The sequence below is a fragment of the Cheilinus undulatus genome, linkage group 20, assembly GCF_018320785.1.
Source record: "Cheilinus undulatus linkage group 20, ASM1832078v1, whole genome shotgun sequence".
Classification (NCBI taxonomy): domain Eukaryota; kingdom Metazoa; phylum Chordata; class Actinopteri; order Labriformes; family Labridae; genus Cheilinus; species Cheilinus undulatus.
The window spans coordinates 18,674,688-18,695,412 of NC_054884.1; the positions used below are offsets into that span (position 1 = coordinate 18,674,688).

Below are 20,725 nucleotides of genomic sequence, written 5' to 3' on the forward strand. Positions count from 1 at the left end.
AGTCAAGACTGGACTCATTACTCTCGAATCATTCAGGGGCAAGTGACTTTGTTTCATCTTCATGCATTACACCAAGGACTACCTGTCATACATATGGACACAAGCTTTTTTTTCCAAGATCTAAACTGCTTTGTGAGTATACAGACAAGTTATCAGATGTGTTGAAAGGTTTTTTATTGCAAACATATAACTGCAGAGTTTCTTATTGTTTATCAGAGAGCTTGAATCTTTTGTTAAAAGTAGGAGTATTAGGGCACTACTGCAAAAATCTAGCAAATTAACTGAAATTTCACATGTTTTGTACTGTATTTTTTACAGTAAATTTCTGGCAACCACAGCTGCTGGTAACGTAAAATTTGCAGTAAAGCAGTATTAAGCTACTACTGTAAAATCTGCAAACATCAGCTGTAATTTCTCATGTTTTGTCCTGTATTTTTACAGTAAATTTCTGGTAACCACAGCTGCCAGTAATTTACAGTAAAATTTAAAGTAAGGAAGTATTAAGCTACTACAGTAAAATCTGCAAACATCAGCTGTAATTTCTCATGTTTTGTACTGTATTTTTTTCAGTAAATTTCTGGTAACCACAGCTGCCAGTAACTTACTGTAAAGTTTAAAGTTGGGCAGTATTTTGCTACTACCGTAAAATCTGCAAATATCAGCTGTAATTTCTCATGTTTTGTACTGTATTTTTTACGGTAAATTTCTGGTAACCACAGCTGCCAGTAATTTACTGTAAAATTTAAGTAGTTATAATAAAATACCGTTAAACATTATACGGGTCTACTGTTTTTATTACTGAGATAGATTGTATTTAGGTTTACAGGATTTCTGGTGTTTTTAAAGTAATTTACCGTAAACAGGTTTGTTTCATTATCATTATTTTTACAGCCAATCCCTGTAGAAAATGTTGGAATAGTTCTGTAATTTCTACATCAAAATACAGTAAGTTGTACAGCAAATTACCGTAAATATGGTTACAGTATAACTGTTATTTTTACAGCAAATCCTTGTATAAACGGTTACAATATTGTATTTTTTTAACAGAAATTTACAGTTAAAAAAAACAGGTTTGAACTGTAATATTTACAGTTGTAGAATGAAAACACCGTTTTTTCTCATACATTCTCACCGTAATTTTTACAGTAAATCTCTGGTAACCACAGCTGCCAGCGTTTTACCGTAAATTTAACGGAATTTTTTTTACAGTGTACTTCATGCTAACTTGGTGTGAATGTGGTCAACAGTGGGACTCGAGACAAAAGCAAGCAAAATATATGTAAAACAAAAAGATTCAAAGGTATGTTTATTTAGTAGTGGGCCAGTCGAGTTCTTTTGAAAAGTTTTTCAGTCTATAGTATCAAGAGAGGCGTATCTCATCCAAGAAAAAACAACAGCCTGCCTGTACCTAAAGAATCTAATATTGTGTTATCTCAAGGTACAAATTTTTGCTTCAGTCTGATTCATTAACTTTGGTAAATTTTTTTATCCTCCAGCAGTCAGTGAAAGAAAAGTGAGAAGTTAATTTTTCCATGACAGCAGTAGGACCTCACCTGGATCAGCTCCTGCAGGATGAATGCCTGTCAATTAGAAAGAGCTCAGGAAGAGTTCACACTTGCAGAGAAGCCTTTAGTTTCACGTTAGCCACAGCTGAACGACTCAGTAATCATGATCTGATTGGTTGGGCAATTGACTGGACAATTGGGACACATGAAAGCAGAAAGCCTCCCTGAGATAAAATGTTAGGGAAAGAAAACAGATGTAATTTAGGTACATCTTCACATGAAATTTCCTGTAAATGTTTCACTTTATATCGCTGCATGTACACCATCAATTTTATACATTAAGCTTAGAAGTCACCTCAGTAAAACCACTCTACATGAAAACAGTGCCCAAGTCTTCTGAGAAACTTTATAATTTCTAAATTGAGTATTTATGATGAAAAAAGGTTGCAAGCCAGAGTTTTACAGACCAAAATTGAAGCTTCAATTAAAAATATCTAAAACAATAGTACATAAAAAGGAATCATGTATATACCAGTGAGTAATCTGTATCTCTGTTTTCTTATGTTTTTAAAAAACATCCCAGACCTGTAGAGTGGTAGCAAAGTTTTCAGAATAATGCTGAAAGTATCCTCAAAAGTATCTAGTTTGTTTTCAATGTTTGCTTAAAAATGACAACATCTTTGTCCAAACAGAGTTTATTTTTATTATCAGAGATTCGTAATACTCGTGCATCCCATAAGCATGAGGAAAACACAAATTTAACACAAAGTTGTGGTGTAGATGCTTTTGTTTTATATCTTAGGCCTTTTGAACCTAACTTGTTTATCTTTTTATTCAATATGATCTTTACTTAATGCAAGTCATATATATATAAATATGCACAAAAACACCTCTAGCTTTTTATTTATCAGTAAACAATGTAAAATAGTAAGTTAGGATCAACAAAAAAGTGCATGAAGATAACTGCCATTTGAAGTATGTATTTGCTTCATGAGGTAAGTTTGACTAATAAGGAGAAAGCCATTATTAAACCAGAAACAGTCATTTTTTGGTATAATTTCTGTGTCAAGTTTTCCATACAAATTCAAGAACTAATAACGTATTTGCATATTTCTGCAGACTTTAATCTTTGTGTACGTATAAATATGCCTTGTACCTGTATTTTTGCTTAACTGTTTAAGAGTTGTCCTACTAAAAATATCTATATACATGACTGTCTTAATTATGCCTTTTTATTGGTTTTGCTTTGGAAAAAAAAGATTAAACACAGTTTATGAAAAACTAAAAGACAAAAAAAAAAAATAATAATACAAGAGCCACCTTAAAGGCTGTACCATTATAAAACCTAAACATGGTTTTTCTCTTCTATGTGGTGTTAGATGTTAAACTCTTTGGGGAGTCCTCGTGTTGCTGGAGAGGTATGAACAGCCAGACAGCTCCAATCTTGGGTGCAGTACCCCATGTTACCACATGGTGGTGTCAAAAAAGCCGCTCAGAGAAGAGCAGAAAAGGACCTGCAAATCAAAGTTCAGAGGATAAGCATTTTCAACACTCAGCCATTTCAGTTCACCAACATGCATGTATTAGTTGTATGTTATAGTATGGCTTGGTTAAATGCTCACTTCTGATTAGCTGTAGAGTTCTCAATTATTTCTGGCACTGAGTACCTTTGAATATCAAAACTATGCACACAAATCTGAATAAAGCCAATGAAGAGTTCATTATCAGGCTGTGTCCATTTATTACCTCTGTCAAGGAGATTATGTGATCAGCAGGGTTTGTTAGTTAGTTTGTTAGCAACATAACTCAAAAAGTTATGGATGGATTTTGATGAAATTTCAGGAAATGTCAGAAATGGCATGAGGAAGAACTGATTAGATTTTGGGAGTAATCCGGATCACCGTCTGGATCCAGGAATTTTTTGAAGGATTCTGTACTATTAGGAGATAGGGCTAATGGCGGAGCGCTCTCTGAGTGCTTTTATAGTTCCTAATACTGGACACTTCAGTGGGCATTATCCCTCACTGATGTTGGGAATGAAAATTCTTACTGAAAGAGAGATCCAGTCAGCTCATCGATAAGGCCACCTGAAAAGGAAAAACATGTTTCAAAGTTAAGGTATTTGACCAAAATGGTCAAACAATAGTGCATACTCGTTATGATAAGAAACAAATGATATTTACCTGGTGTGCAAATAGTGTCGCACAGTAGTGGGCAAAGGTAGCAGGATGAGCATTCCTACAAAACAAAGAAAAGGGTTATAATGCTGCTGATCTTATCCCAATAACGTGGACTTTAATATGCGTAAATTCATTCATTCATGGTTCTTTTATTTACTTGGCAGTGTTCACAGTGATCAGACTCGTCTCCGTCTTCACAGGGGCATTGGTCACAGTTCTTGGAGCAGTGCTGGAAGAGAGAAGAGCAGAATATTTTTAAATACGTACTATGTCATACTTTGAGATAAACAGACTAGCATAACTCTATAGATATGGCATTTTAGATATGCAGTCATGGTTTTACCTCGCAGATGGAGCAAACGCTACACAACGAGCCTGGCTGGAATTGAAGCAAGTCAGCAACTGGCTCCTCTTCAGTTACATCATCCTCCACTTCTGCTGCATCGTCACCTGTTGGCACATCTAAATAAAGTCAGCTGCTAACAACACCTTAAAGCTAGGCAAATATCAGCCTGGCATGTTGATGTACTATAACCTTGTGTAGTCAAAGGAAATTACAATGGCTTATCTCCAAACAAGATTTGACCTGAATCACAATATTTAACATGTTTTTACACTACAGAGCTCTGACAAGTCCACGTGTCACTGTGCTGGCTGCATGCTAAAAGGAATGCCAGCAGCATGGCTATAGGGTGTACAGATTTTGTCTGACAGAAGGTTGTGCAGTTTTAGTTCAGACTGAAATATCTCCAAAGCTATGAGACGGTCCAACATGCACTCGGAGTTTCTAGAGGATGAATTATACGTTTCTCAAGCACCAGCATGAGGTTTGTGTTTCTTAACAACCTATTTCTGCACAATATTCATCATGACTTTGTCCTCGACTTTTAATATCAGTACATTTCATGGTGAAATTTCAATTACCCAACACAACTTTTGTGAGGTCTGTTACCTGTAAAGCTACTCTAGCTCTTAGTATCAGCAGTGCTGTTTGTTAAACACTAACAACATGATGAAGATTACAAACTTCTTTCGGTTATCTTCATCATTTAAGCTGATGTGGGATTTAAGTCAGGCGCTATGACCTTTGACCCTTAGTCTTAAGGTGTGTATTTTTTGAAAACTGGTAACAATTATTAAGTAGTAAAACATGAATAAAAGATCCATGCCAAGAGGCAAAATAATCATTAATTCATAATAGTGTGTTTTGACCTCCCAAGAATTGATGTTTATAACGTGTTCAAAAATGTAGGACTTGCTGGTCTTTAGTGTGTTGTTATCAGCTTCAAGACTACATTCATTGTGGTTTTGTCAACTCTTCTTTTAACTTCCACATTAATGTGTTATATGGCTTGCTGTTCTGGCTTTTTGTAAGATACATAAAGCCTGGCAGGGGCAGATACAAGAGGTGACAAGGACTGGCCATGGTCCTCTAGGATTGGCTGTTTGTTTTGCCAGAGGTGGAACTTATCTTAAAATCAACCACTTGGTCTGTGTTGTAACTGGTCTCCTGTTGTTGTTAAATCATGACTTTAGACAGGCATCTCTTTGTGTCATTAAAGAGTTAAACGTCAAGGATTTGCAAGCTGCTTCTGTGTTGTGCTGCCTTTAAAGGTTTAAATGTAGGCTACAAAGGAATTTTCTCCTCTCTATGGCACCATGATTGTTAGCAGAGAGGAGACAGACAGGTGAAGTAACCGCCAAACATTTTTGCAGGTTTATGTATGCAGACTTGGCCACAGTTGACTTGGCCCCCTGTGGGGCCCTGCCCAGGTATAATTTATTGATGATGCCAATGCATGTGTATTGAAGCACTAATGCTAGCATCCTGGCTAACAGTTACCTTATTTTGGAGATGAAAAGTATGTGAAGATGTTATTGAGTTCTGATGTTAAAATTCTTTATTTTGTGCTACTTTTTAACCCATTTCACTTTTTTTTTTCACCCATTTTTGCTGCTTTCCCACTTATTTGCCACTGATAAGCTATTGTTGCTGCTTTTCACCCATTTTTGCCAATATTTGGCCTCTGTTAATACATTTTTGCTTTATTCCACCCATTTTTGTGCTTTTTTTTCAACCAATTCACCACCTCTTTTTGCCACTTTTAACCCATTGTTACTACTTTTAAAGGGGACATATTTTACCCTTTTAAGACAAGTTCATATTGGTATCATAGGTCCCCAAAACATGCTCGTGAAGTTTGTTGCTGACAAAACACTCTAGTATAAGATTTTTGCATGCTAAAAACCCCTCTGTTTCAGCCTTTCTCAGAACGAGTTGTTTCTGTGTCTGTGGCTTTAATTGTTTATGTCTGAATCCGCCCCTGACCACACCCCTCTCAGGAAATGGATGTGGCACTCCTCATGTTAAAATGTTACGGACACTTTTATCCAACGTTAAGGACCTGACCGGAATTTGAACCATCAATCTCCCAGATAAAAGTCAGCAGGGTAACCCACTGAGCTATCCAGCACTTAGCTAGCAGGTGAGAGGAAGATCAGGAGAGGAGGGTGGAAATTTCTTCCAAGCGGCGAGAGCCAACCAAACCTGGGGGCGGTGCTTACTCCCCACTTGAGGTCATGAGGGTAAAACCTGAGAACGGCTTGTTTCAGCACACATTTTCTGAAAGGTTGAGAAAGACAGGGTGGAAGGGGATGGATTTTTCTGGTATTTGAGGGGATTGTGGACAGGCCAGGGGTACATATTTTTGTAAGAAAAGCCTGAAAAAGTGATTTTTGCATAATATGTCCCCTTTAATCAATTTTTGCAACTTGTGGCACTATTAACCCATTTAGCCGCTTCTTTTGCTACTTCAAGGCCATTTGTGTGTGCTTTTCACCCATTTTTGACTAATTTGCCACTGTTAGAGCCATTTTTGCTGCTTTTCACTCAATTTTGCCACTTCTTTTTGCATCTTTATCACACATTTCGCCAATTGTGCCACTATAAACCAATCTTTGCTGTTTTTTTGCAATTTAACACCATTCTCACCACTGTTAACCAATTTTTGGTTATTTTCGCCACTCTTAACCATGTTTGCATATATTTTTTTACTGTTAAACTATTTTGCTACTTTCGATCATTTTTACTTTTCCATCAAAGTTGTCTGTATTTCTTCTATATTTTTGGCATCCTGACGATTTTGTACATCATGGCTTAGCTATGAAGACTCACATTGCTTTTCTTGTTTATATCAGTGTGCCCATCTCCGTTGTTTCACTACCAATAAAAAGGTCATTCTATTTTAAGAAAAGGCTGTACTGTACTACAGCACACATGAATATAATTTATTTACACTTTTTTGCTGATTAGAAAAGAGGGCTAATTATTCAGGTTGGGGAATAAAATATGGTTATCTCAGCTTAATTTTACAATGGACCATGATTTTGCTGACCTCCATGAGCCCCCAGTTTGGCTGGGGCCCAGAAAGCTCTCCCCTGTACCCCCCTTATGGATGGCCTTGTGCGTATGAGGACACAAGCTTAATGCTTCCTTTGTGTAAAGTTTAGTTTATACCTCTGTTTTATCTACTCTATCATGGGTACTATATTGTGTGTTAGTATGTCAGCTTCTCTCTGTAACACTCCACTGAAACAACAGTAGGCAGTGTGATTTTTAATGCTGCAGATGTTGTGAAGAAGAAAGGAGAGACAGAGAAGGAGAGTTTGGAATAAGACTGGTTGATTATTACATGTGTTCGGCCGCAGAGAGACATGGATGAGGGAGTAGATGTGATTAATTGTTGTCCTGTCTGCAGCCACTCTTAGGGACTGCCAACCACCCCATGCTATCTAGAGGACCAATGCACAGACCTATGGTATTTGTTAAAGACAAGATTCAATGCAGAAGCATAAATCAGGCTCAGCTGCATGCCCCAGTCTAGGAATTAATTAAATTCTCTTCAGGCTGGATAGTCTGGGTAATTAAATGATTCTTTTGGATCAATATTTGAGCTGCATCTCAGTGTTAGTCTGAACTTGACATGTTAACTGTACCTTTTTTGGGGGTCCTTAAATAGCAGCATTAGCTCAACAAAAGGCATGAATGGTTTGGAGACTGTTGGGTGTCAGCTACCTCACAGATAAGCTGGTCTATTTTTAGACTAACATGAGTGACAGTGTTCCTACTGCAGAAACAGATGACATAACAATGTCAGAGGGTTACTTCAGAGAGAGAAAGCCCTCACAGATTAAAGGATGAGCGTTTATGATTCTTCTTCTTTGTCTGATGTTGCTGTTTATTTTGGGCTGTGCGATAAATATATTAAGAACAAAATACTTTAAAAAAAGGACAAACCTTCATCGTCCACTGCTTCAGTTGTGTTCTGTACAGCAATATCCTCTTCTTCCTCCTCCTCTTCCACTGCATCATCAGCCTCTTCTTCAGCTAACTCCTCTTCTTCAGAGGCCTCCTCTTCCTCCTCTTCTTCTTCTGCTGCTTCCTCATCTGCGTCCTCTTCTTCAGCATCATCCTCATCTTCATGAGCTGCCTCCTCTTCTACTTCCTCCTCCTCTTCTTCAGCAGCTTCTTCTTCCTCTTCTTCAGCTTCCTCCTCCTCTGCATCCTCTTCTGTAGCTTCTTCCTCCTCTGCCTCTTCTTCAGCAGCTTCTTCCTCCTCTTCCTCTTCTTCTGCAGTTTCCTCTTCCTCCTCCTCTTCTTCTGCAGTTTCCTCTTCCTCCTCTTCATCTTCTGCAGCTTCCTCTTCCTCCTCCTCTTCTTCTGCAGCTTCCTCCTCCTCCTCCTCTTCTTCTGCAGCTTCCTCTTCCTCCTCCTCTTCTTCTGCAGCTTCCTCCTCCTCCTCCTCTTCTTCTGCAGCTTCCTCCTCCTCCTCTTCTTCTGCAGCTTCCTCCTCCTCTTCTACAGCTTCTTCCTCCTCATCTTCTGCAGCTTCCTCCTCCTCTTCTTCTTCTGCAGCTTCCTCCTCCTCTTCCTCCTCAGCAGTCTCCTCTTCTTCCTCTTCCTCCGCCTCCTCCTCGTCTTCTTCTGCTTCTCCTTCATCGTCCTCCTCTGCTACCTCTTCCTCTTCCTCCCCGGCACCATCATCTCCATCAGCTGTTGCACCCTCCTCGGCCACCAGCTCCTCCTCATGTCTGGACAGGCCTTCCTCTGCGTCAGTCACTTCCTGGGCGCTCACCACCCCAGAGAGAGGGAGCTGAGAAGGAGTCAGGAGAACCAGCAGGAGCCCCACCACCCAACCTCTCACAGGAGCCATGTTGGAAAACTAAAACAGTCAAGGACTTTTCTGAGCTATGAATCCACACCAGAGGAAAGTCCTTACCCTCTTTCACCAAAATCAAAAAGGAATCAGTGAAATTTTGCACTCAAAAACAGTAAAATCCACACAAAGTGTAACCAAGGTGCTGCCAATTTAGAGATTTTGCTCAGGTCCGGTACAAAGCTTCAGAGAGCCAGGCTGGGAGTGACAGGCTGACGCTCCAGGCTCGTCTGAGAACACAGAGGACACAGTGGAAACACAGCTGGGTGTGCGATGTAGTTGTGTGGCTGCTTGGCATGAGTGACAGAGGCACATGTGCAGGAAGAATGCTCCTGATGCCCTTAACCCACAGTGTTAGAGAGGTGGGTGTGTGCATATGGCAGACAGCAGGGGGGCAGGGGACGTAGCACAGGAGAGAAAGGGGAAGGGGAGATTAAAAGACATGGAAATAAGACGGAAATGACCACTTACATGGAAACAGTCCAATTAAAATCATTAAAGTCTAATGTGAATAGAATCTTTGTTGCTGTGCTAAAGTTTTATTAGTCTATAAATGTACATATGCATGCCTATTTGCATGATTCAGACTGTTAACCAAAGTTCTAGTCAGGTTCAAACAAATGTTGACAAAAGTTGCATACAATTTTGATGCTTGATTAAAGTTCTGAAAATCCTCAACAAAGGTTCAAAAACTTTTGGAGGGGCAACATTTTTCCAAAAAATTGAACTTTTGATTAAAGTTTGCACACCAGGAAGCTCCCAGACCGAGGAAGAGCATGATGATCAGACCTTCATTTGTTGAATAAAAATGTTTGAAATGGGAGCTTCCTAGTTTGTGAACCTCTCTTTTTGTCAAAAATTTTAATTGTTTATGAGAGTTTTTGAACGATTTGATGAGACCTTTTGAATTATTTTGATTACTTTCTAAAAATGTTCAGAAAACTTCTGACCAATTTTTCTTTTCTAGAAGAAAATCCAGATTTTTTTGATGAATGTTTACGAAGCGTTCTTGCCAAAAGTCCTCAAGAATCGTTTATAAAAATCTTACACATTTTTTGCAAAACTTTAATAAATCCATTTCTGACAAAGACAAAAAAAAATCAAATAATGCAACTTGAAATATTTATAAGTTCTATTCAGGTTTTTGAGAATGTATGGCAAGAATTTTTGGAAACTTGCAACAAAATTTTTTTGTGAAGACAGTTAGAGAATTTGGGCAAAAATTTTCTGAACTTTCTTTAAGAATGTGTGGAAACTTGATAAAAAAAATTGTAAGCTTTTGTCCAATATTTCAATTTTTTTAATATATATATCAAAAGTTTGGATAATTATAATTCCATGAAATCATATCTTTACAAATTGTTTACATTTCTTGACAAAAACACAGCATACACTAAATTTACATAAATTGACAAAGCTAAAAAAAAAGTTAAGGTTAAAAATTTAAAGATAATTTTCTGTTTAATTAAAGTTTAATTAAATGTGAGTATTTTTAAATCAAAATTCTCAAAAATTCTTGAAAAAAGTTTTCAAAATCTTCACAAAAATCTTAAACATTTTATGAAGAATAAAAATGACAGTTTTGAAAGATTTGATGTGACTTTTTCATTTTTTTATTAGTTTCCAAAGAAATCTTTAAGATTTTCATAAGATTTTTGAACAAAGTTCTACAGATTATTTCCTAAAATTCCTAATTGTTTTATTAAAGCTTTCAAAAAGTCCTGCCAAAACATTAGGAAACTTAATAAGCCCATCCTGTAAATTCTAAATGCTTGGCATACTTGTTCATAAAAATGTCAATCTTTTGACAAAAATTAAATATTTATGTAACTTTTTCCAAAATATTAGGGATTTTCATGAAGGGTTTAAGCAAACTTTCACCAATTCTTTTCTGGAAATTTTCATCAAAACATTTTTACAAAGGAAATTTAAAACTTTGGTCAAAAATGTCTTTAAGAATGTGTGGAAACATTGTGAACTCTTGTCACATCTTTCAAAAAACTTAAATAGAATTCCTAAAGAAATTCTGAAAATTTTTGACCGAAAGTTTGAACTTTTCTCCATTCCATAAATAATTTCCCATAAATTTCTTGACAAATAGTTTTCATTTCTTGACAAAAATGTTTTAAACACAGCTCCAAAAAAAATCACTAAATTTACAAAAAATCTTTGCAAAAATTACAAAAAGTTTTTTAAATTTTTAGATATTTTTTCTGAAAATGTCAGCCCTTTTAAAATTTTCACTCGAAGTTCCATGATTTTTGACAAAATCAAAATCTTACTCACATAATTTACTATTACTTCTCTTATTCTATGTAACTGGAAAAAAAAGATTGTTCTCAGCTGATTAATTGTTTATGAAAAATACAAATTAATTGGAAGTGAAACTGCAGAGAACACACAGGGAATAAACAGTACATGCTCAAACAGGCTGTTACACTTTATTACACTTACATTTTTAACATTTGCTGTTTGTTCTGGATAAAGGCTGAAGAGGGAGGGAGACACACATGCCTCTCTCATTGTTGCAAACATGACACAAAAAATACAAACACCTTACAATAAAAGTAATAAACTCTCTTGTTAAATGAAACCAACACCTCTCAGACACAGTCTAATCAGCAAAAGAAAAAAGTTTGCTTGCAAGTTCCACAGCGGAGAAGAACATGTCAGGATGATGAATGGATTGGATGTAAATAGAAGGAATTTGAGATGATGGCGGTCTGCTCATGTGCAGCACATTTGTCTGAGGCTTACATTCCACAGAAATGGTTTACACTGAAAGTACAAACATTTCTAATGCAAAGGTTTTGATTTTGAAAAAAGGAAAGGAGATTCAGACTCAGGAGCAGTGCAGGTTCTTTGAAAGAAGAAGCCTTTAAATTAGGATAACTTAGACACCGACACATGAGGAGTGAGACACACATGCTCACTGACATGAGAACATAGCTGCACATGCAGCCGCCAGGCAGAAAGTGATGACACTGCTGTGCTCAGTTTGTGCTGCTGCTGCGATTGACAGGTGGCCCAGGCAGCTATTTACAGTAAAGGCTCCTTCAATAGCCTGGTTCTACTATGTGACCTTCAATAGAGCTCTGGTACACTGAAACTCAGCCCGATGGAGCACCTTTCACACTACCCATATCCCCTTCTCTCTACTGTGTGCCAAACTACCGCTCTTGTTTTAGTCACACTTCTCACAGAGACTCTAGTACTGAAGTTTTATTTCATTTCTTTGCACCACATGCAGTTTGTCAAAGTTTTAGTTCAGCTTTTTGTCCTTTCATGCTTTCTAGCAAAAACATTAGATGAAAAGACAAATACTGCTCTTGTTTATGTGCCAAAGATTAAACAGGAAAACATGCTAAATGGAGCATACGGATTGACTGTAATTTTTATGTGAAAGATAGGAGCTTATTTGACATATCCAGCTGTCCCACGATGCACTGTGGCTTTTTAAGCCAATGTGGAGCCTTTCCAGTCAGCCAGCAAATGGCATACAACTAAAAGCAACTGTTCTTAACATATTTAATGTGTACCAATAAGATTTTAATAAATATGTATCTGCGTCAGAAATGAGCATAGCTGCTAATCTTCCACATATTACCTGGTGCTAGCCAGGTGCTAGCTAACTTTACATAGCATGCTTCAAAAGTACATGCTGACCTGATATGAACATATTACACTGTCCTAGTGTGTAGTAGGCAGGGCCTGTATGGTTTTGGACACAGCTTTAGTGCTAAACTAAGTTAATCTAAGCTTAACTAAGCTAAGATAGGCTTAGCTAAAGTAAGCACAGGCATGGAGCTTCACTAACTTGTATGCTCTGCATCAGTTCCAAATTTTCTGTCTACATTAGTAGAATCATGGGTGAATAAGCAATATTGTTTTTATCCTGAAACATTCTAACCCCGATATGAATCCAGACTGAGACCTGGCTATAGTACATGCTTTAACAACCCCTGTAATAAGTGACTATGAATTCAATTAGTAAGGTTAGAAAATGTACAGCCAGCCATTTTTAAAGTCTTCTGATAAGGCTGACCAATCCATTTTATAAAGTAGGTTGTGTCTGGCTGGTCTCAATAACACCAATATTGTTTTATTGTTTCACAATGATTTAACTAACAGATTAACGTGAAGGAGTACCCCAGGGATCTGTCACGGAGCCACTTCTATTTTTGCTGTAAAACTGTAGATCCATTTTGTGATAACATGATAAAATGTATGACCAGAGTGTTCCTGACTGAAATATGTAATATACCAGGGCATAAGTCTGCCAGAATGAGTATGCAATTATGGTTATACCTGTAATTATTTTGTTTGAAGTTTGTTTGTCTTTTTCTCTCTTTTACAATATTGCTACAGGGCACACATGGACAGAGACCTTGGTCTCAGTAGGGTTTTGCTGACAATTTATAGCAACTATTTGGCCAGAAACAACAAAATATAAACCAATGTGCTCTGACAGTTTTCCCTGTAACATTATTATAGTTTCAGTCTAACAGTTAACACCTATAAAAACCATACAGAGATTTCCAGCCATCAGATTACAATTACAGCAATATAGACATAATAGAATAGGCAAATGAAAAACATAAAATATATCATGCCACATAATAAATACATAAAATTGTCTTTGGCATTAAATGATTGCACACCTAAAATAAAATGTGCATAAATTGCATTTATTTAATACTGTAAAGAGGAGTGATGGTTGCTTTCCTTTCACTCTTTTTTTCAGTTCAAAGCTATTTAAACTTTATTTGGTTAGTGAGTCCATTGATGAACCCGACTGGAAAACAGTAAGACCAGTGGGTGGCTGTTTCTTACCAACCCTGAGCAAGTGAACGCATCATTAAGGCAGAATCAGGAAGAACTGGAAGAGGAGGGGAAAGCATCTGCGCAGAGGAAAGAGACGTGAGATAAGTGAGGGGATGTGTTGGGTAAGAAAGCCTGCAGGCCAGCAGTTACAAATCAAACAGACCAGTCAAACACGCTCAGTGAATACACATGTGACTCTTGACATGAAGATACTTAAGATACATGTATGAAATTACCTCTTAATGTAGGGGGAGGTCGGGGAGGTTTGAATGTGCTTCCCTGTGCCAAAGTATCCACGATCCAGCTGAGAGCATTAGAGCAGTACTCCATCTGAGAGGGGGGATCAGAGGTGTCAAAAGCTTTTTATTGATGGGCAGGAACTCAAAGACTTCTTCTTTAGCAGTACAGTGCAGTTAGTATGGGATATATGCTGACTTTTATAGTCTAATGTTAATTTTTACAGCAAATTGGGAGGTAAGGCCTCACCAAACATTCTGAGTTCTAGTTTCATTACAGATACACACTATATATACAAGAGTGTTATGAGAATGACTGGCTGGTCATTTCCAGTCCAGTTTATATCAAAGGTACACGGTGGGGCTGAAGTCAGGGTTCTGTGCGGGCCAGTCCAGTTCTTGCACACCAAACTCATTAAACCATGTCTTTTTTAGTCCCTGCTTTGGAGCACAGTCATGTTGGAACAGAAATGGGCCTTCCCCAAACTGTTAGCACAAAGTTGGAAGCACAGCATTTTCCAGAACATCTTGGTATGCTGAAGCATTAAAATTGTCCTACACTGGAGATAAGGAGCTCAGCCCAACCCCTGAAAAACAGCCCCATAACATCATCCCTCTTCCACCAAACTTCAACAGTTTGCACAGTGCAGACAGGCAGGTAACATTTCCCCAGCCTCCGCCAAAACCAGATCCAGCCATCTGACTGTCAAGCAGAGAAGTGTTGATTTATCACTCTACAGAATGCATTTCCACTGCACAGTTTTTGTGCTTACATTAACACTGGTAGCAGTTCAGAACTCTTCAGCTATGGAATCAGCAAAGCAACTTTCACACACCATGCACCTCAGCAGTTGTTGACCCCACTCTGTGATTTTACGAGGTCTTCTGCTTTCTAGCCTATTGCTTTTGTTCCTAAATGCTTCCACTTTCTAATAATATCACTTACAGTTGACTGTGGAATATCCAGCAGGGATAAAGTCACTGAGCTCTTCAGAACAGCCCACTCTGTATCACAAATGCCTGCAAATGGAGACTGCATGGCTCCATACCAGTCATACTTGGCCATGGCCAACCAACCAGTTGTCTTACTTTGAATGTTGTGTTTTTAATGTATATTGTTGTACCTGCTTATGAATTTTGGGATCGCAGGATTTTAATTCCAAAGGAATCTACAGGGGATGTAGGGGTGGAGTAGGTCAGAGACATATTTAAGTGTCTGCCCTTACAGTGCATTATTAACAAACACAAAGATTGTGAAGTGAATACTAAAATCAATCAGGTGCCAAGGTAGGGTAATTAAATGGGAGTAATGTGAGATAACTTGCAAAACCTTTTGAACAGCCTTGCAGCAGTGTTTTAAACAATTTGTAGACATTGAGGGCAAACTTAATTAGGCAAGTGAAAAGAGAATTATATTAGGCAAGCCAAACAGACATAAAAGCAAGAATAAGAACTTTTAACTTGACTTGTGATGATGTAGTTTTCAGTTTTGTAGTGTTTCTTTCTTCTTATTCTTCTGAGTCTGCTTTCACAGACTTAGCTGCCATTTCTCTTGCAACACCCTAATTATGCTAAGCTGTGAGCTGTCCAGATGCTTTATCTTAACTGTAAAGACAGTGTTATTGGTATTGGTACAGTGGTACTGACTCCTTTACAAATACAACAAGAAACTATTGTTTTTTTCCATACACAGGTTAACAGAGGGTTGCCTTTTGCCAACAAGGGGCATGCAACCCTCCCTTATGTCGCTTACTGTTGATATCAATATCAGAACATGGAGATCTAGCTGACATATAAGTTACCATGTTATATGTGGAGGAGTGACATTTATCTAACCTCCCCATAGGCTAGGATTACTCAGCACACATGTTCTTATACAGTAGTGTCCTTAATGTACCAAGAATGACACGTTTAGCACACATTGATAGATTAAGGAGTGAAAGATAAGTTTAATGCTTTAATGTTACCTCGTTCTCCAGAGCCCTCAGTCTGTGGTCAAAATCTCTGCTCTCAGTCATATGTTTAAGGACCCCATCCACTCTGAAACAGGAGCATGATTGAGACTCAGAAATAAGTTTCTTTGCTGTGTTAGTGTAGAAGGGTATGCTTACTTGGCAGACATCCGTTTGAGCCTCTCAGAGTCGCTGCTTTTCTGGATTTTGTTCTGGGCAGTCAGAAAGTCCTCCTTCTGGATGGTTTCCCATGTCATTAACCTGTTAGCAGCTTTACCTGTTAACTGCAGCACTGGACAAAAAACACCAAGATCTTTTAGAATTATTACCTGCCGGCAAAGCTGTGGTAATTCCCCTGCCAAGCACAAGGACCATAGCGTCTCATTCAGCATGTATTTTAATAATTAGGCATTAGGGTTGGGGTGGAGTATTGACGCATAAATCATCATCCTTACTACTGTGACACAATGACTGAATTGCTAATGCCTAATCTTGATTGAAGTTGGTCAAAGGAAAAGTTTACAGCTGGATCAAGACCAGCAACAGTGGATATCAGTGAATAAAGACATTAACCCTTCACTTTACCCTGTGATAACCGCCCTTATTATGAGCAAAATCAAATAAAGTGATCCAATTTCTGTTCAGATACTGACCAAAGTGGTGGATCTTGATTGATGGCACTTTGCGGATGTTCCTCTTGATAAACAGATTGATGTGAGAAAGGATGATGAAAGGAGGAGCGAGGGAAGGCCGGGAGTGGTACTGAACTATCAGGTTGTAGCGCTGGAACTTCCAGTAGATGTCACTGTTAGCCTGCACCTCAGAGAAAGTATGGCTGAAGAAAAAGGACAAGAAATATTGCAGAGATTAAGCATGATGTTGTAGCCAGAGAGTCAGACTTACTGACATCTTAGTTCTCTACCTAAACATGGCGATGAGCAGGTTGATGAGCAGGATGTTGGTGACCAACAGATACACAACCAGCAGGATCACCACCAGCCAGTTACTGTTCTGAACTCTGCACGGCTCATCACCGTTCCGAATCAGAGACACGTTGTGTGTGCATTCCATGTCCCAATGCTTCCCCACTGGCATAGACACAAAATAAAGAGTGATAATTAATTACCTTTCTTTACTGTACTTTATACTTGGCTTTCAGGTTTTTGAGACAGCAAAACTGTTTTTTTTGTGTGTGTGTTAAAGTTTTGCTTTTAAACAGTAACTATTTGTTTTATATCATACATAATGCTCACAATCCTACCATCCATCTCTTCCACTGGAATCTGTCCAAATATGTGCAAATATGGGCGGTAGAAAACACGCCTAAAGATGCGATCAAGTCGAGGGTCATAGGAGTAAAGCAAAGCCTGATTGGCCACTCCATATGCCATCAGCCACACTCCCAGGAAGAAGAGGAAGAAGAAGACATCCTTCATCTAAACAGGAGAAAATAATCAACTTTCTGCCGTTACATTCTCATAATACGTTCTCTGTACATAGAATGTCTATTATAATGTTTTTATGGGAAATTCTTCCAGTGTTTGCAGAATGCTCATTTGATGACACAATTGTAAATCTTACTTCTTCTCCAGTGCATCAGATTTAAAAGCAAGAAAAAGGGAACTCACATTTGTGTTAAAAAGATGCAAATTCACTTAAAAGGCTGACTGTAAACAAAGAAACATCACTTTGGGAAACCCTTCTCACCATCTTGCCAACAATAATGATTTTTGGTCCCAGCTGTCTGTGAATGGCAAAGATGTGAATGAGGCGGATGGTGAAGACCATGTAGGTCACACACAGGACATCTCTGCCAAATCCATATGTCAACTTGAACATCCTGAAACACAGGGACAATTAAACTCTGAGGTAACAGCACCACCCAGTGGTCAAATAGTAAAATAACTGCGGAATCTCAACTCCAAGAGAACAAGTTAGGAGTGTGGAAACAGTCTGCATATCCAGCACACAGGATAAATGAGTAAGATTTTAAAGACGTCTCTTTAAAAATGTGATAAAAACTGATTTTAACATTAACTTCTAAAGCTCCTCAAACTCCACATCAGTGGTTTTAAACTAGTCTAGCCGTAGTGTAGACCACCACCTCCTAATCAATAAGAAATTGCAACTGCATTTCTGAAAAAAATTCAACCCCTTAAATGTTTAATGCAAAGTGTTGCAGTTTGGACCTTTGACAAAAAATGTTGCTGGATAAAGAGGGAGAACAAAAAAAAAAAAAAAAACATGATTAAGAAGTGCATTATGGGTGCTGGGATTGGTTCAGTTGGCAGAGTAGGCATTTAAAGAGACGACAGTCCTGGACGCACTAGTCCAGGATTGATTCCTAATTCCGTCTCATGCTTGTAGCACGCTTCCTCCATTCTCCCTCCCCACGTTTAGAGGATTAGGGTTGTGGGTGAACGAAGAAATAATATTGTGCACTTCGGGAGGAAATTCACAATGAGGAGAAAAAAAGTGGAAATGTTGAGAAATAATCAAAATACAATTTCGGTTTTAAAGCCGAAATGGCTGGAGTAAAGTCAACTCCTCGACAGCCAGGGACTGACTTCAGTTGGACTTGCAAGAGTTTTAACAATGTAACACAGACAACACTTAACACTGACAATCACACTGTGTTTGAGCTAAAAGAGAAAGAATCTCGGTGTTGGTAAATCAAGTACTGAAGTAAAGATGCATATGCTCATCATTGATAAAAGGTGTTTTGTAGAGACAGCCAAGATCCAATGCTTGCTATGGTCCAATAAGGCTCAACTTTATCCTCAAAATTGGACTTTTTTCCTCAAAATTGTATTTCAACTTTATTCTCAAAATTTTGACCTTTTTTTCTCATCATTTTAAAACTTTAACTTTAAAACTTTATTTCAACTTCATTCTCACCATGTATTCTTAAATCTTGAAATTGAATTTCAGCTTTATTCTGAACATTTCAACTTTTTTTCTCATCATTTTGACTTTATTCTTGAAGAGCAGAGCATATTTTTCCTTTACTGCTGGCTCTAATCCTTTTCTGTATAAATAAGATCTCAAAAAAACAAAACAAAAATAAAGCCAGCCTACTTTTTACTGGGCAAACTGAGTAAAACAAAATATATGGATGTATGTCCACTTTCCATAGATCATACATTTCTTGCCACAGTCTCCCAGTCAGGCACACATTCGTAATCCACCAACCTTGTGACCCACTTTTGGATTCTTAGCCACCAGTTGAGAACCACTGCTCTAAATATAACGGTAACAGGGTGGCAGTGGCTCAGTAGGAGCTGCAGCAGTTCATTTTGCAAGGATTTGGGCTGGGAAATGGAGGGTCTCTGGTAAAAGTTCAGTCAAACCAAGTGCTGAAATTGGTCTGGAGAGGTGCCAGTTCACTTTCTGAGTGCTAGTGAGGCACTGAAGCCCCAGCTGCTTGGGCTGCTGTTTCATATAATCCTGTTTGAGTATGTATTCAGCCTACGAGTGATTTTACTCTCAACAACAAAGTTTAAAAAAAGGAATTTCCCTTGAGGAGTTTAAGAAGGATATCTTCAAATAAACAAAGACATAACCCCCAAAATTAGGCAGATCTCTGTGTTTATCATGAGAGTCTGTACTGCTTTTATCTGGGGTCAAAAGCAAAGCAAAGCAAACCAAGAGTTAAAAAAGCCAATAACTTAATCAAAAAGGGAACTTGCTACATTTTTAAAACTGTGCAATATACAGACAGGATCTTTTTGGCATGATTTTGTAGTGAAACTCTTTGTAGATAATGTGTAACTGTTGTCTGTACCTGCAGATGAGTCCTATGATGAACAACGAGATGGCAATGAGGTCACACTTGTTCCACACGTCTTGAATGTACAATCTGATCCTCTGACGCCACGTTTTCGTCCCCAAAAAGAATGTCTTATCAAGGAAAAAAAATCATTTAGCAAGTTTTATTAAAAGGGCAAAAGCTTTTCAGCATTTATTGAAGTTTTAGTGTGTTTTGTCTTCAGTATTTGGCTGGTAGATTCAGGTGAACATGACTGAAACTTCTTATCTATTTAATAATGAATCTCACCAAAGTTTCATGTTGAGTACATATCAAACATTTCTCAGTGCTCACCTCTCTGATCTCCTCACACACGATGGTGAACACCCAAAAGTACAGCACATACTCAGTGATGGCCGGCCCTGCAGGCGGCGGGGGTGCAAAGTCAACCAACAGCACATAGGCGAACAGCAGCAAGAAGAGGAAGTACATCAGAACGTTGCCCAAAAATGAGGTAACAGGTGCGAACCAGAACTGCCGCCATCTTGACACAATGAACGGACGCTTTGGAGGTCTGCGAGAGTGGGGTATGCCTAAAATCAAGGTTAGTGGATTTAAATTAGGAGCTTCACACAGAGAAACAGATCCTTAAAAATGTTCAAATGCTGCTACCTTTGATGGTTGCTGTCCTGGGAGAGTATGATCCCTGTGCATCAGCTTCACTGGAACAACAAAAACATGATTTTAACGGGCCAAAACAAACAAAGATTTCTCTCTCTCTGTCTCAAGTAATGTTTTCTTTTAAAAACTTTAGGAGCAATGCATCCCAGAAAATTAAATTGGTATTTGATTTTTTTTTTAAGATTTACATGTGTTTGATGTCTGAGAAAGAAAAGATTGTGGTCCCGTAGAGGCTGTCACTGTCCCGGCCTGGTCCATCTTCACTAGGCTTCCCCTGCTGCTCCTCCTGATGCTCTTCTTGTTCCCTGTGAGGTGGATGATGTTGAAGATGATCACTTTTGAGATATGACAGCCCTGATTTCTAGGAAAAACAAGGACTGATA

General features: G+C 38.2%; 3 protein-coding genes across 5 annotated transcripts in view; all 3 read right to left on the minus strand.

The window, feature by feature from the left end:
- The window catches only part of LOC121528715 (carbonic anhydrase-like), a 42,210-nt gene extending 40,566 nt beyond the window's left edge, over positions 1-1,644 (minus strand). Inside the window, exon 1 of the mRNA XM_041816280.1 lies at positions 1,554-1,644. The gene's annotated coding sequence lies outside the window, so the exon portion shown is untranslated. The remainder of the gene's footprint in view (positions 1-1,553) is intronic.
- A 1,907-nt stretch (positions 1,645-3,551) lies between these two features.
- LOC121528802 (cilia- and flagella-associated protein 251) lies at positions 3,552-8,900 on the minus strand. Its single transcript, XM_041816409.1, has 6 exons — positions 8,176-8,900; positions 8,017-8,106; positions 4,029-4,094; positions 3,843-3,914; positions 3,689-3,743; positions 3,552-3,592 (listed from the first exon to the last, which is right to left on the minus strand). The coding sequence occupies exons 1-6, from the start codon at positions 8,896-8,898 to the stop codon at positions 3,552-3,554; spliced, it is 1,047 nt and encodes a 348-aa protein (XP_041672343.1). The 5' UTR covers positions 8,899-8,900.
- A 47-nt stretch (positions 8,901-8,947) lies between these two features.
- Positions 8,948-20,725, minus strand: part of LOC121528799 (transient receptor potential cation channel subfamily M member 4-like) — a 30,754-nt gene continuing 18,976 nt past the window's right edge. For 2 of the 3 annotated variants that reach the window (XM_041816402.1, XM_041816403.1), the window contains exons 17-28: positions 20,531-20,647; positions 20,334-20,383; positions 20,016-20,254; positions 19,698-19,813; positions 17,621-17,753; positions 17,175-17,349; positions 16,836-17,001; positions 16,567-16,748; positions 16,073-16,205; positions 15,929-16,001; positions 13,962-14,055; positions 8,948-9,233 (exon numbers count right to left, since the gene is read on the minus strand). In XM_041816402.1, the coding sequence (XP_041672336.1) occupies positions 9,055-9,233; positions 13,962-14,055; positions 15,929-16,001; positions 16,073-16,205; positions 16,567-16,748; positions 16,836-17,001; positions 17,175-17,349; positions 17,621-17,753; positions 19,698-19,813; positions 20,016-20,254; positions 20,334-20,383; positions 20,531-20,647 (1,657 nt within the window). In that variant the 3' untranslated portion in view covers positions 8,948-9,054. Of the gene's footprint in view, positions 9,234-10,563; positions 13,803-13,961; positions 14,056-15,928; positions 16,002-16,072; positions 16,206-16,566; positions 16,749-16,835; positions 17,002-17,174; positions 17,350-17,620; positions 17,754-19,697; positions 19,814-20,015; positions 20,255-20,333; positions 20,384-20,530; positions 20,648-20,725 lie in introns of those variants that run through there. The other variant, XM_041816404.1, reaches the window with a different exon arrangement.

Coding starts and splice junctions, on each gene's coding strand:
- LOC121528802 (XM_041816409.1), bottom strand. CDS start 8,898: ATGGCTCCTGTGAGAGGTTGGGTGGTGGGGCTCCTGCTGGTTCTCCTG. Junction 3,915..4,028: donor GCGTTTGCTCCATCTGCGAG/GTAAAACCATGA, acceptor TCTCTCTTCCAG/CACTGCTCCAAGAACTGTGA. Junction 3,593..3,688: donor CGACACTATTTGCACACCAG/GTAAATATCATT, acceptor TTTCCTTTTCAG/GTGGCCTTATCGATGAGCTG.